Source organism: Cannabis sativa, chromosome 1, assembly GCF_029168945.1.
Source record: "Cannabis sativa cultivar Pink pepper isolate KNU-18-1 chromosome 1, ASM2916894v1, whole genome shotgun sequence".
Classification (NCBI taxonomy): domain Eukaryota; kingdom Viridiplantae; phylum Streptophyta; class Magnoliopsida; order Rosales; family Cannabaceae; genus Cannabis; species Cannabis sativa.
Window position 1 is genome coordinate 25,300,298 of NC_083601.1, and position 15,996 is coordinate 25,316,293.

A 15,996-nucleotide genomic window follows, 5' to 3' on the forward strand; every position below is an offset into this window, starting at 1 on the left:
GAAAAATGCTTATTTCTTAATACAGAACTCGTGGTTGATCCTACAAGCGTGATAATATTCAAGAGTTGTCGGCGCACAAGGACCGAAAAGAGACTGAAAGCTTCCTTGGCCTAATATGTAGTAGCCTACCCATTAACGAACCTCAAGGAGAGTATGAAACAAAGGATATGGCCAGAATTTGTAACCAAGAAAGCATCTATGTTAGTGTTGCTACTCGAAGACAAGGAGAAAACGTACTGCAATGGAAACTTAAGGTCGAGAGAATGACAGAAGCACAACCTACACCACACTAGATGCATCCCGAGTTAGTTGTAAAATAGTACAATGATTAGGTAAAGGATGGATGAGTATTCAGAAAGTGCCAATTGGATTTGTGATTTGACGTCCTACATGCCAGCACGTAAAGGCGGAGCATTAAAAACTAATGAAAATGATATGATCCTTGTATTTGTAAGGAAGGTGACCTCGATTTGAGTTTTAGTATATTTTCAAGTGTTAGGTCAAATACGAACCTTTAGTGAACCGGATGAAGTCATGTAAACTAGCAGAAGCATCATTCAGGAAGTAGCCAAAGTGACGTACTCGTGTATAAGAGCCATCATTCTGTGGGTGTAAGGACCTAATGGAGGCTTGAAGCAAGGATGTTACAAATAGTATACTTCCTGGTAAGTTAGAGTAAATGCTTGTAGTTGATAACATTCTCTTATGAAGATAGTTGGTTGGCCACAATATGTATGGCACCCTATAAGATGTTTTTATGAGTGCTAAATTTACTTGGAGTGAGGTACCACCTATAAGTCGGCAAGAAGGAAGAGAATTATCAAAAATAGTAGACAAGATGCGATTTAGTATGCTCGCCACTCTCGTGGATGATGATTTAGAAATGATAAAAGGTTACATACTTTTGGTGACAGTATGTTGTTGAAGGTTACTTCAATGAAGAAATGTTATGGATTTTAAGAGGAAGGGCGAGTAAAGCCTGAGATATATAGGTACTTTACACATGTTGGCCAAATAGTGTATAGACTCGAGCTACCACCTACGATAGTGGATATGCATAACTGATTTAATATCTCAATGTGAAGAAGGTACGTATCCGATCCCACGCAGATGCTTATACGACGCGTTAGTAGGTGCGGTAGAAAGGGGAACTAAAATATAAGAGTATACCCCTAGATAAGGTCCTGTGGAGTGGAAATTCTAACAGAAAAATTTTGAATAGGTAAGGATATGAGGAGTTGATACCCCGTGTTTCTGTGGGTTGAAGTTAATTTCGAGGACGAAATTCCTTTAAGGAGGGTAGATTGTAATAACCAAAAATATTTTGTTATTATTTTCTACTATGTTATATGTATATTTATTTTATTATTATCATTAGTTAACTCGATGTGGAAATAGTTGATTGCTTAGAATAAGTTATGTGTTCCTTAAATAGTATTTTCTTAAATTATGAAAATTTTGTCATTTTGATAAATTAGACTTTTATAGATTATTGGCTTAGTCCATTAGGTGTTGGACTTATAGAATTAGGATGTAACATTACTGTTATTATCACAAGTTAGTATTAAGTAAATATTAAAGATAGTAGCATATCACTCTAAATTGTAAGAGAGTAGTCATAGTAGTAGTAGTAAGGTCGTACAATGACATATATATGGGATTGGTTTGGTCTTAATATTTCAAATGAAATATTATATGAGGAATAATATTTAATTACATAAAGTGTGCATGCTAGTCTATACCTAAAGCAATATATCACTTAAAGTAAGTTTCATAGGTATATATGTTATGAAGGCAATTCAAATTTTGAAATTTGAATTTTGGGAACGTCTAGTACTAAGAAATGGACTTAGTAGATATAGAAGTTTGGTGAAACTAGTTATAGCTAGAATTTGTTGGAGAATTTGTAGTGATTAATATTTATTAAGTGATAAATAAATATATATATATATATTATGCATTTGATTGAACATGCACGTGTGGCATGTAGATATACTTACTAAGTGTAAATTTTACTAGGGATTATAAACTTTATTCTTGGACTTGAAAAGAGGAATTAGTGGAGAGTATTGTTGTAGAGAGAATAGCAGAAGTTGTTTGTACCTGGGATAGCACTAGAGGGATATTCAAAATTTAAAACTTAGTTAAGGAGTGATAAGAAGTTTATGTGGCAGCTTTGGAGAATATATCTCATAGAATCAACAAAGAAATATCATTGTTATTGATTGTACGACTCAAGGGAGAGTCTCTGTAGTGGATGTGTGACCGAGTAGTGTGGTAAAGATAAGAGCTTGATCATTTATTTAAATATTTTTAAATATTAATTAGAGTTAGTAGAGTTATGGCATTGGTTAACTCTAAAGTCTATAAATAAAGAGTGTAAGTTCATTTTTTTTATTGACTCACACTCATCAATTACTCCCTCTTTCTCTCTCGTAGCCATCTTCTCCCATTCCAATTTATCTCTTTGTTTTCATCAAGAGCCAAGCACCAATATCACCATAAAACTCTCATAGTTTTCTTTTTATTTCATTCACAACCAATGCTTCAAACTTCCATTCATACCACCTCACACAACCATACAATACCATACACCACTTTTAATTTCAAAATCACCGTCATCTTCTTATAATTATCATATAGCCACAACACCATAATTTTTGTTATTTAGCCAAAACACATGAACCTCACCATTGCTACCAATTGTTCATCAAGTTATAGAGTTCTAAACTTAGGGTTGCAATTAGTTGGTGTTTTCATTTCCAAAAATTAAGGTATGATATGTTATTTTGAGAATTTATTTATAGTATAACTGGGTTAAGTTTTATTGCCATTTTTGTGTTTCTAATCTTAATATTTGGAAACTAAGGTTTACGTGGTATGTATACAAGGCTTTGGTTCTACATATAATTTTCGCAATCAAGCTAGGATCTCCACATTCGAGGTAAGGAAATTAAGTAGAAAAACATAAGTTTTCTGTATGTAATAACATTCATAGGAAGAGCGGGAATAGTAAAAGAGAAGTTAACTAAGGTCTTCTGCCTGACTCTTTATTGTTTGTTATTTAATGTACTGTATAATATATATTTAAATAATATGTTTATAAGATTCATGTTATTTATGTATGTTTACAGTATTAGAGCATGGCCATTGCTAAAGGTATATATATATTTAAATAATATGTTTATAAGATTCATGTTATTTAAGTATGTATGTAAATAATGTGTTTATAAGATTCACATTATTTAAACTAGTTATGTTGTTTAGATAATGGACGGTACAATGGATTCGCATTATTTAAACAATGATATGATTATGGTATGAATATGATATGACTATGATATTGTTATGATATGATTATTATGTAGTTATGAAATAATTATGATATGATTATGGTATGATTAGGATATAATTGTGATACTCTATTTAAATAATGTATAGTAGTTAAACATTATTTAAATGAGATTTATTGTAGATTATGTGACATGGTTTGACCGAGAAGATAATGGTTAAATACTTGACTGTTGGGTCTATATGGTAGATAGGGGGCCATCTAGTAGTGGGTACGATTTTACTGAACCCAGCCCTTCGCCATTTAGTCTAATAGTTCAAGTTTATTTGCCAAAGTCGAATACCAGCATAACCATTATTATGTGACTTAGCTTAGAAACTAGTGAATAGTTAATGGTGATAAGATTAAGCTTATATGTATTGCTATTTGTCTAAATATGTGCATCTAAGTTTTAGTTATATGTTTTTTTTTTTCTTTTATTTTATGTGACTACGTGACAAGCATTTCCTTACTGAGTTTAGTAGCTCACCCTTATCAAACTTACCATGTGCAGATTAAGGTTGCAAAACTTAGAAAGCCGGTGGCAAGTGAGACCTTGAAGGCTTGTGTGTGTACTCGCTGAGGACCATATAACTGAGGGTGGTCTAGGGCGCGCTCCATTTATTTTATTTAGTGTTATTAAATTAATGTCGCAGTTATTTTTATTTATTAATTATTATGTCTTTTAAGTCCAAACTGAGCTCAAATATGAAATATTTTATGTTTATAAATAAAAGCGACATTATAGTTTTTCCGCATTTTAACGCTTGTAACTAAATTAGTAAGTTATGAAAAAGTTCGGGCGTTACAAATACCAAGTCTGTTTGTTCCTCGTATTATTTTCCTTACTGTGTTGAGATCAAAAAGTTATGATGGCTTAACAATGCATTTCTTTCTAACGAAAGATTTGACTCAAAAGGGTCATTTATTCTAAACTTGTCATTTATGTACACCACAGTTACATATATATATTTCAATAAAAAAATGATTTAAAGATTCGATGAAAGTTATAATTGGTTCTGCTAGTGCTACTGCCACATCTTTATATTTCATGAAAGAAAAAAACCACCAACAAGATTTAATCTAGGTAATCATTTCATTTCCACACTATTAAACATAGATTAGTGAAGGAGGAAATTAAAAAAAACAAAAAATCCCAAAACGAGAGAGAACAAGAATATGCACAATTATGGGATGTATGTAATGGGAGAGAGGATTTCAACATGCCCCCAACTGATGACCCGCCAGCCTCTTCTTTTCTGCCCATCTTTTTCTAGTCTCCTCCAATGCTTCCTCCTTCATCTTAGAAAGCTCTTGAAACCACTGCTCATATTGTTCCTCAATGGAAGCTAATTCCATCTGAAGCTCAACATCTGGACCTTTATCTGCTAAGCATATTGATTTACAGCTGCTTGTTGAGCTTTTAGAATGAGATCTACATATTAGATCTGGCAACTGTAACTCCAAGTTCTTCATATGTTTGTTAACTGGGACAAAGATGCCAGCACCGGTGGTATCTCCTTGCAATTTATTGTCACCAGAATATGAATCCGGGTGTTCTAATTCTGAGCCACACCAACCTAAGCCTTCACAGCATCCATTGTTATTGCAGTTAGCCAACTCATCTATTTTAACATCACTTGTTGAAGCATCTTCATCCAGTACCTTGGAAGCAACTGATACTATTGAAGGTTGATCTACAAAATAAACCACATTATGAGATTAGGCTTTGCACAACTGGGAATTTCTGCATACAGGTTACTGAGTAGATTACCTTCAATAATTCCATTGGAACCTATTGGCCCAGACGAGGGATTATTAAAGGAAGGCTTCCAACCAGGTACAAGCTTGAGTATCAAGTCATCAATCAACTCGGCAATGAAAGCCACATTATGATCTGCTAACTCAAGTTGTTCAACCATTTCACCCGCTACTGAAATTGCCGTATCAGTGTTGAGGTAAAAGAGAAAATGTATATTCCTAACTCGACCTGTAACAATCATAAGACAGGAAAAACAGTCAAAATTGCACATGCGTATGCCCACTTCTGGCACCATTTACTCTCTAAAATTTGCCTCTTACCGGAAAAATCAGATATACGCAAGGTCAATGATACTGAGTTGTCATCATTTAACTTTCCTCTCAACCTAAATTCATGCCTTGTATTTGTTCTTAGGAACTCCAAGACTGAACTTTCAGGGCTACTCAAGTTGCTCTCTGTGCCGGTGCTTTCATAATGCTGCTTATAATCAGGATCTATGTCCATCGTCGAAGGACCAGATTTTAAGTTTAATCCTTTGAAACTTTTATAGGTTAGCAGTACTGGATCACGGGTTAATTCCTTTGGATTTTCAACTTGAAGGAATGGATCCTTGAGAAGCTCCTTTGCAGAAAATCTCTCAGCAGCTGGAACTATGCACTTCTCAACAAAATCCTTGATTTGGGGATCACTCACCTTGCGAAGAGCAGCAGGCTTAATGCCCTGTATATAATATTATAACAATATCAAATCATTAGTATATGGCCACATGCTAGGAGATAAAAGCTAGCTGATAATGGTTAAACTTACTGTGGTAACCTTCTTATAGATTTGAGCTGGATTTTTGCATTCACTATATGGATAGTCACAAGTTACCATCTCTAACATGCACATCCCAAAAGAGTATATGTCGACAAGTTCATTATATTTCTCCTCATAGAGCTCAGGAGCCATAAATTCAGGAGTTCCTAAAGTAAGGGAGGACAAACTTAGCATATCATCGATAAGTTTAGGCATCCAAAGACAGGAGAAAGGTTGTTAGAGTTACCAATGACACTTTGAGCAGTAGGCTGCTGCAAGACAATTGCCAATCCAAGATCGCCAATTTTAACTTCACCATGATTACCATTAACAAATATATTGTCACATTTTAAGTCCCTGTGAATAATAGGTGGGTTATGGCTATGAAGATACACCAAACCACGGAGTATTTGTCTAGCCCAGTTCTTTATAGCCTTCACATCGATGTTTTTGTGAATCTTGCGGTATCTGAAAACCGAGAAGTGGTACTGAAATTTCAATTTCAAACAGTAATTGCAGCCAAAACATCAACAAGAATGACAAAGAATCAGAAGAACATACTGTCTTAGATTCCCAGATGTGAAAAGCTCAGTAATCATGTTAATAGTTTTGTGTTCATCATCCACCCAGGAATGATATAACTTGATGATATTCTCATGTTTCAGTGATTTCAAGAGATGAACTTCAGAGTACAGCTTCTCCAAATCCTCAGGTGACCGCAAAACATCATTAATCTTCACTTGATTCCAAGCCACTTCTATTCCATCAACTTCATCAAATGCCTTATAGCTGTACAGTCAAATAAGGAACGAAGCAGGACCATTATTATTGAAATTCACTAACAATTTCTAGCTAGAAGAAATCCTAGTGGCCAAGCAATAGTAAAGAAAAAACATGGAAAAAACAAAAGGAAGAAAGTGTTGGAGCGTACACGGTCTTAAAGGCGCCCTTCCCCAATATTTCATTGTACTGTGACCAATTTAAGAACAAACAAACAAAAAGCAAATAAAAAATCAACTACAGAAAAAACAAACAAAACAAAACAAGATTTCTAGATGCAGAGAAATGAACTATCACCTTTTCCTCATTCTACTTAGATTTATAAAAACAAACAACCATGATAGAAAAACCAGCAGTTAAGAGCAATTCACGTGACAAAATCATGCACATTTTGAATGGTATAACACTATAAAACGATGAACAAAATAGAGAATGGACAAGAAACAACAATGCACATTTTGCTCTGTTAATATCGACTTACATATTTCTACATGAAATCATTAGAATGCCAAAACCATAATCTACTGGTATAATGAACACGATAGAAATTATAATGATGCATTTACCCGACTATATCGATTGGTGGGATCTTTCTCTATAAAACCAGCCTCTACATCTGGAGTCCCCATTATTCCAAACGTTCCATTACTTGCTTGTAACGCCAAACCAAACCCTGTATTCATTTCCTGCTAAGAAACCAAAAACTCCCACAAAAGGAAAAGAAAAGAAAAACACACACACACCCAAAAAGAAGAAGACAATAAATGATATTTTACGTACGTTCCATTATTTTATTTTTTTTCTTTTTAATTTTTTCTTTCTTTTTTCCCCTCTATTGAAAGATCAAAGCATTCGTTTGTTGAGGTTGGGAAGTAACAAACAACGAAGATGGCGATTGTACAAAGCTTTGGAGGAAATGCTGAAAGAACCGAATGCCGATTTCGGATGTAATCGGCATTCGAAGTGAAAGACGTCAGGGAATGAACCACCACCTGAGTTCAAAACCCGACCATCTTCCATACTAGACAAATTCACCATCTTTAAACCAAACCCAGTACGACCCATTTCTCATTAACCATTTTTATCAACAACCCACGTCCTAGTATCAAAGCTTGAGAACTCAAATTAGGAGAAGTTTTTTTAAAATAAAAATTAAACAAAAAAAAAATATGAGATTATGAGGCGAGAACGGAAATAGAGATTAACAGCTGAGTGTGTGAAGGAGAGAAGGAAATGGACCTTTATTGCGGAAGAGAAGGTTGAAACAGACACTTGTACGGTTGATTGAACTTGAGAAATCGGCAATGGCGGAATGAACTTTTAAGGAAATTTTATTATTATTAATTTTTTATTTTGGCCTAATGTTCTCGTTAGAATTCGGTCCATATTCGGCGATATAAATTCCAGCAACCTTATAGGCATAATTGGTTGAATTTAATGCAATATATATTACTGTATAATTTAAAATATATATTTTGAAAATATTAAATGTTTCTAAAGTTTCCCTTTTCAATAAAACAAATTCCTTTAAATAATAATAATAATAATTCAAGTTAATTATTTTAGAAAATTCTACAATGTACCCACTTAAAATTGATACATTAATGCACATTTATCTGTTTTAGCACCCAAAATAATTTTAAGTTAAATTTTTTCTCATGATTTTGTACATCCTGCAAAATTGTAAGAAATTTTAAAAAGTTTAATACGCTGAAAATTACGTTCAAATAGTGTATTGTACACGTGATTATTTTATTTTATACGCGTGTAAAATAAACTATTTGAACATTATTTTCTATATTATAAATTATTCGAAATTTCTTAAAATTTTGTAGATTATCTTAAATAGCTATAACGTATATGAATATGAAAAAAAAAAAATTAAACTAAATTTTTTTTCTGGATACTGAAATAAGGGTGTATCAGTACATATTGTAGAATTTTCTTAAAGTATTTAGCATAACAAATATTTTTAGTGAGTTTTTTATTTTGAGGGTATTTAACAAGAGCATTTAGCAAATATATTTTTTGAAAATGGATAGTTTATTAACCAAGCTTAATGGTCTTCTTTAATAAGATGAACAATAGACTGACTAATACAATCACTGGTTAGTAACGAAAAATCATTCTGAAGATTAAGTTTTGTGGGCCACTTTATTTATTTTACAAGGAATAAAATGACAAAAACAAATTTGATAAAGATACATAAAATGTTGCCACTTTCCTCACTTTGATGATGTACATTTTCTTCGTAAGGATGGCTCCTGCTGGGATCTGCTCCTAATAGGACCGAGATTTTTCGTCTAAATAGGAAATAAGACGATAACGGGAATTATTTTTTGTCCCTGAGAATCTGTTTAGTAGTTTATTTTATATTTGTAGTAATATTTTATATTTTATAATTTATGTTTGTATTTTTTTAGTATCTTAATAATCTTTTTATGAATTTTAAACAGTGTTTTGAATAATAATTAATTTATTGAATAATAGTATAATACTTAATGTGTAATAATTTTATTTTTATGTAGTTTAATAATTTTATAAATTTTATTTTTTTATTAATGAATTTTTTGCCCCACCCCCGATAGGGAATAAGTGGGGATAAAGATTAAAATTCTTAATAGGGATGGAGAAGGGAGGAACACTCCCCGCCAATTCTCCACCCTGTGTGCATCCCTACTTCTCAGCCCATGACGTTGACTTCCAACATTAGAAATAATTTGATATAAATAATTCCAATATTAGAATAATTTGATATAAAATAGTTGTGCGCATACCCAATTCAATTACCTTATTATTTTTTGCGGTTAGAGTAATGATATTACCTTAATGGGCATAGGGTACTCATGAGTAGTGCTGTAAATATAGGCCAAGATTTTTGATACAACACGAGCTCGAGAGGCACAGACAAGACTATGCACGAAAAATATGGAATTTTGGCACGACACGACATGAATAATATGAGTTTGAGCACGATATGACACGAAAAATATAGGCTTAAATACGACACGACAAGTGCGAAAGGTATGACACATAAGCACAAATAATCTATTATGAAAGGGCGACATGTTGAAATGTTCAAATTTTAATATTTCCAACGAATTTTTTATATAATTTTATATGAAAATTTGTTGAAAAAATATATAAAAATAATTATATTAAAAATACATAATGTTTACGTCAATATAGCCTTGATGACGTGGACATCAATGTTTGACATGTGGTAAGAAAGATGACATCTCGGAGTTGAGTAGTCTCGACTCATATCAAGTCGACCTGGGAGGGTTCCCTAGCCCTACACCCAAGTTGATTCGGGAACTCTGGATAAAAGTTCAAATTTTGATAACTTGTTTCTAACTCACTATCTTTTAGTATTCTGTACCATGAACACATGGATCAATCAAATACAGGCCTTAAGAGTTGAAATTACACGAACCTGCACCCCGAAAGGTAATTTGGGCACCTAGGGTTTCACCTGACGCCTAAGTTGGCATTCCCAACTAAGGTTTTAGTTTTCGAGACCTTCTTAGTGTAAATGGATCAAACTTTGCATTAGGACATCAACTAGAGATACCACGAACATCTTTGAGGCGTCAAAATCAAATTTTGGAGCAAGTTTATTTTTGAGCACCCGGTGCCCGGGCACCCTAGCGCCTCAGTTGACAATTTGTATCTGGGCTCCTTCCAAGTATTAGATCAAAGATTTGACTTTTGAATCATCTTTGTCTTCATCAAAAATGAGGAAATAGGTACTTTCAAGGAAGAAACAACACTTCTTGGGTGCTAAAAGCAAGGCCCAGCGCACAGGTTGACATCTTGTCAACCTAGGCCAATTTCGATAGTGTTTTTCGAGAACTCTTTTGAGCATCTCTGTTTTCAAAAAATATTAAGATTCAACTATTTTCGGAGACCAAACGGAACTTTCAAAGGGCCAAATTTGAGATCTAACGCCCAAGTTGACACCTGCACTGGGCCTAGTGCCCAGTTGACATATTGTCAACCTGGGCTGTTTCCAATCAAGTTCTTGAAAAAGTGTTCCAGATATTTTTTCGTCATCAGAAATAATGAAGATTCAAGTAAACTCGAGCAAAAAACCATAAATCCGAGGCCTTAGTTGCAGAACACAATACCCAGATTGACTTGGTGTTGGGCCTAGGACCCAGGTTGACAATCAACCTGGTGCGCTGCTTTCAATCACTCAAATGTCAAATCTGATTCGACCATTGAATTCAAAATTGTCAAAAATAGGGTTGGAGAGCTCGTCCTTAAGTTCAAGAACCTTGGAAGTATAAAAACCACAACCGGGGAGCTCGGAAATGGGGTACCTAATGCCCAGGTTGACATATGGCCTACTGCACTAGGTTCTGCTTATCCAATTTCGATTTTGTTTCGACTATCCGTTTAGTTTTTCACAATAACTAAGATCGATGAAGTCAGAGAAGTCAAATTCACAACTTTGTATTTCTCATTTCTAACATGAGAAGAACACTCAAAATGAAGATTTCAAGTCTCTCATTTCTGCAGAACATCAACATCTCCGAGAACTGGTGACCAGCTTCGCCAAACACATGTAAACATACTAAGTGATGTCAAAATATCACTTAGGCATCATAAAGTACATCCATTGGACGTTATTTCACTTACCCATCATCTAGGTTGACGTCATATGTCAACTTGGGTGTTGGGTCATGTACTACCTTCAGTAAAATAACCATAACTTACTCAATATTGATCCGATTGACGCGATTAAACTTGCCTTTCAAAGATATTTTAATGCTCTCTCAACTCATGTCTCAAATTTCAATCGCAATTCTAAAGTTGTCGACTCCAAATTTCACCCCTAAGGGAGTTACGAAAATAAGCTCCAACTTACCCGAAATAGGTCCTGCAGTCGTGACTTGGGCTCTAAAAATTGACGATCAACCTCAAAAGTTAATTTCTACCGTTAGATCATCATTTGTGGTAAAAAATAATTAACTTGTATTTTTTTCATTATTTTATTCATATTTTCAATGGCTCCTTCATTTATAAAAGGAGAGCTCCCTTACTTTATTTTTCATATTCAAAAAACTACCTACAAGGTCAAAGCATCTCTCCCTAGAAACTAGAGCTTAAACACTTAGCCTTTTTCTATAATTACTATCTCGTGAGAACTAAAACTCGAAGTAGACGTAGCTCCATTACCATCGTGACATGATGAGTGAAACACTATATATTGTGTGCATGTATCTCTCTAATTTTTTTTTACTTAAATTCATTATTCATTTCGCCAATTTAGCGAGCTGGTGTTGGCTACTTTTCAGCGTCAACACATAATTTTAGTAATTATCTCATTAATTATAAAAATAAAATGTAGAAAAGTAGAGTATAAATTTGAGTTGTATAAGAAAACGGGTCAACCCAAGTAAAGCACGACACAAATCTGAGTACAGCAGTATGCAACTTTTTTATAGCACGACACGATACGACTCGTATTTTTTTATGACACGACATGACACACATAACACGTATTTACAGTATTATTCACAAGTAACTCTACTCTATTAAAATTTTGCATAAATATAATGCTATACAAAATTAGAAATATTTGAACACATAGTAATTAAATTCTTCTAAATTTAAATATTAAAATTTAGGATAATAAAGAATATATTATCAAAACAATATTTTCATTTCATCAATGAATCTCTCGTAATTATTCAAAAAAAAAAAATGACATTGTAATAAGGTTGCGCATGCTTTGGCGCGATCTTCTCTTATGGAAGCTAACCGTACTTTTAATAGTGTTGAGTTACCTACTGTAATTGCTTCCTTGATTTTGGAAGATTTGAGTTAATGAAATTTTCATCATTATTCAAGAAAAAAATGATATTGTAATCGATTATTCTCCCTTTCCAAAAAAAAAAAAAAATCAAAAACAAAAACAAAAAACTGATTATTCTCCTATATTACTATCAATTAATATATAATTTGCTTAAAACTATAGGGCGTAACATTTTTTTTCAAAAAAATAAAAATAATAATAAGTATATATATAGTAGGGTGTAGTTAGGATATTTTTGGTCTATTATTATGTTATTTTTAGAGTTAATTTTCTTTTTCATTGTTAATTTTTAGAATAAAATTATGATTGTTTTTTTTTTTAATTTCAAGTTTCGACACTTAAAATGTATAAGTTGGTCAAATCTCAAAAAAAAAACATCTATAAAATAGAGAAAATAAAAAAACCAGTTACTTCTATGTAATCAAAATTAGTTTTTTAATGAAAAAACTCATTATAAATTCTAGTTTATTGTATGGCATATTGAACAAATCCAATACAATACCAAAACTATCACGAATCACAAATTTCTTAGAAGCTCAAAGCTCAAATAGTATCCGGTGTTTAAGATTTTTTTAATAAAATTAAATTAAATATGATATTTGAAAGAATATATAACAAAAATATAACATAAAAATTGATCTAATTCCATAAAAAAATAAACACGTCAAAATTTTTAAATGATATTTTAAAATAACATAGTGAGTGTAAATTTTATTTTTATATTGATATAATTTAATTAGTAATTAAATGGGTTAATCTCACAAATGCACAAAAACAACAAAAAAACAACACAAATACGGTTTCGCGGAATTTTAAACATTTTTACGATTTTTTTGATTTTATTTACATAAAATACGGTCTTTTTACGTTAAAATTTTGTTCATTTGTTGTTAATTTTTTGTTATATGTATGTTATTTTTTATTGTTTTTTTATTATTATTTTGATGTTATTTTCATGTTACTTTTATGTTGTTTTCTTGTTGATTTTATGTTGTTTTCGTGTTATTTTTTGGAAAACCGTAAAAATGTAAAAAAACATTCTTTGAACGTAAAAATGTAAATATTTTACAAAAAATTGTACCTTATGTAATTATTCCTAATTAAATTATAAGAATTATCATCTAATATAATTTAATTTGATTCAATCCAATTAGATTTTTAATTGGATTGGTTCTCTTTTAATTACAAAATAATAATTAAAATGTATTAAAATATTCAATACAACAACTAATAATAATCTGTATTTTGTTTAAAGTTTCTCTCGTTAGATCATATCTGGTGTATATTTTGGATTAAATTTGGTCTAAAATATACCATAAAATTATATTTGGCCTATTTTGTTTTGTATTTGTGCTTCAATAAATAAAATGTAAATTAGCTATAAAAATCAATATTACCATAAATGTTTATTTTCAAAATATATAAAATAAGTAATTTTATTTATATTATTTTAATATTTTATAAATATATATTATTCAAAGTCAAGAAATAGTATTAATAAGTGACAAATAAGTAATTAAAAAAATGCTAATTATGATTTTTGCCCCCTGAACTTTGACATGTACCAAATCATGCCCCCTGAACTTTTAAGATCGTTGAAAATGCCCCCTGAACTATTTAATTGTTGAATTTAAGGACTTTTTTCTAATTTTAGTAAAAAAGTGTAACATGGATGAAAGTTCAGGGGTCATGATTTAGTACATATCAAAGTTCGAGGGGCATGATTTGTTAGATATCAAAGTCTAGGGGAACATGATTTAGTATATAAACAGTCACTGAAGTAGTAAAATTGAATGAAATTAGACAAAAATCCTTAAATCCAACAATCTCAATAGTTCAGGGGGCATTTTTAACGACCTTAAAAGTTCAGGGGGTATGATTTGGTACATGTCAAAGTTCAAGGGGCAAAAATCCTAATTAGCCTTAAAAAAAGTAGTATTTATTTTGGGCTCAAATTTGGGCCATGTTATCTTTTGTGCCAAATTTAACGGGAGCATTTTCATAAATATGAGAATTGAAGGTGTAGTTTACTTTTTTATGACATAAATAAATAACACTATAGGGTTATGGGTTTTTTTGTTTTTTTACATTTGTATGAGTTTTTTTTATGCCATATTTTTGTAAAAAAAAATAGAATTCTCATATTTTTAAAACAACAATAAGTTTTGCCGAAAAAGTCACCGCCACCGAAAAAGTTACCGAAAAAATTAATGTCACCAACAAAGTCGTCGGGAAAGTAACTGGAAAAATCACTGTCGCCGGAAAAGTCAACGTCACCAGAAGTAAATGCCTTAGATATAACTAAAAATATAACCAGTTATATGAATAAAAATTAATAACTCAAACTGGATACAATTGAAATATAACCGGTTCTATAACATAATAAATAAATATAAATAACATAAAATAACTCAAACCAGTTATAATTAAAATAGAACTGGTTCTATAACAGTATTATAATGAATAAAAACAAATAACATGAAAGAACTCAAACTGGTTATAACTAAAATAGAACCAATTATATAACATAATGAATACAAAAAAGTAACACGCAATAACTCAAACTGATTACAATTAAAAACAAAGAACAAATCAGTTCCTAAAATACTGAAATATAAATTAATAACAAAACTAGTTTCACAATAAAATACTTCATAACACATAATACCTCATAAAATCGGTTATATATTTTTTTTTTTAAAAAAAAGTGGGGATCAAATGTCTCGGATATAATAAAAATAAAACCGGTTCTATAACATAATAAATAAAAATAAATAACACAAAATAACTCAAACTAGTTATAATTAAAATATAATCGGTTTTATAACATAATGAATAAAAATAAACAACACAAAATAATTTAAACCAGTTATAATTAAAATAGAACCGGTTCTATAACAGTGTCATAATGAATAAAAATCAATAATACGAAATAACTCAAAACCGATTATAACTAAAATAGAACAGGTTATATAGCATAATGAATACAAACAAGTAACACACAAAAATTTAAATTGATTACAATTAAAAAATAAAGGGGAAATCAATTCCTAAAACACTGAAACATAAATTAATAACAAAACTAGTTATACAATAAAAAACCTCTTAACACATAATCCCTCATAAAATCGATTATAATTTTTTGAAGTTTCTCTCATTAGACCATCTCTGGTGTACATTTTGGATTAAATTTGGTCTAAAATATACCATAAAATTATATTTGGCCTTTTTTTTTTGTATTTGTGTTGCAATAAACAAAGTATAAATTAGCTATAAAAATTAATTTTATCATTAATATTTATTCAAAATATATATAATAAGTAATTTTATTTATATTATTTTAATATCTTCTAAATATATATTAGGAGAATTACTCTATATACTATTTTTTTACTTTTTGTTTTTTAAATTTACAGTGTGGGTTTTTAAAGTGATTGCAGCGCTAGTTGCAATATGAGTTTCTATAAGATTTTTTGTTGCAATTTAGGCAGTTTCTATGTA

At 31.2% G+C, this 15,996-nt stretch overlaps 1 protein-coding gene across 5 annotated transcripts; it reads right to left on the reverse strand.

Annotated features, from left to right (window-relative positions):
• Window positions 1-4,237: 4,237 nt before the first annotated feature.
• LOC115706051 (serine/threonine-protein kinase WNK8) lies at window positions 4,238-8,078 on the reverse strand. 5 transcript variants are annotated; one of them, XM_061106436.1, is made up of 10 exons: window positions 7,911-8,078; window positions 7,452-7,770; window positions 7,238-7,344; window positions 6,823-6,860; window positions 6,453-6,680; window positions 6,139-6,359; window positions 5,901-6,058; window positions 5,414-5,813; window positions 5,106-5,321; window positions 4,238-5,028 (listed from the first exon to the last, which is right to left on the reverse strand). In XM_061106436.1, the coding sequence occupies exons 2-10, from the start codon at window positions 7,456-7,458 to the stop codon at window positions 4,550-4,552; spliced, it is 1,854 nt and encodes a 617-aa protein (XP_060962419.1). In that variant the 5' UTR covers window positions 7,459-7,770; window positions 7,911-8,078; the 3' UTR covers window positions 4,238-4,549. The 5 variants fall into 5 exon arrangements, with proteins under 5 accessions (XP_060962419.1, XP_060962413.1, XP_060962415.1 ...); XM_061106430.1 differs by having other exon boundaries at window positions 7,238-7,770; XM_061106432.1 differs by having other exon boundaries at window positions 7,452-8,078.
• Window positions 8,079-15,996: the final 7,918 nt, after the last annotated feature.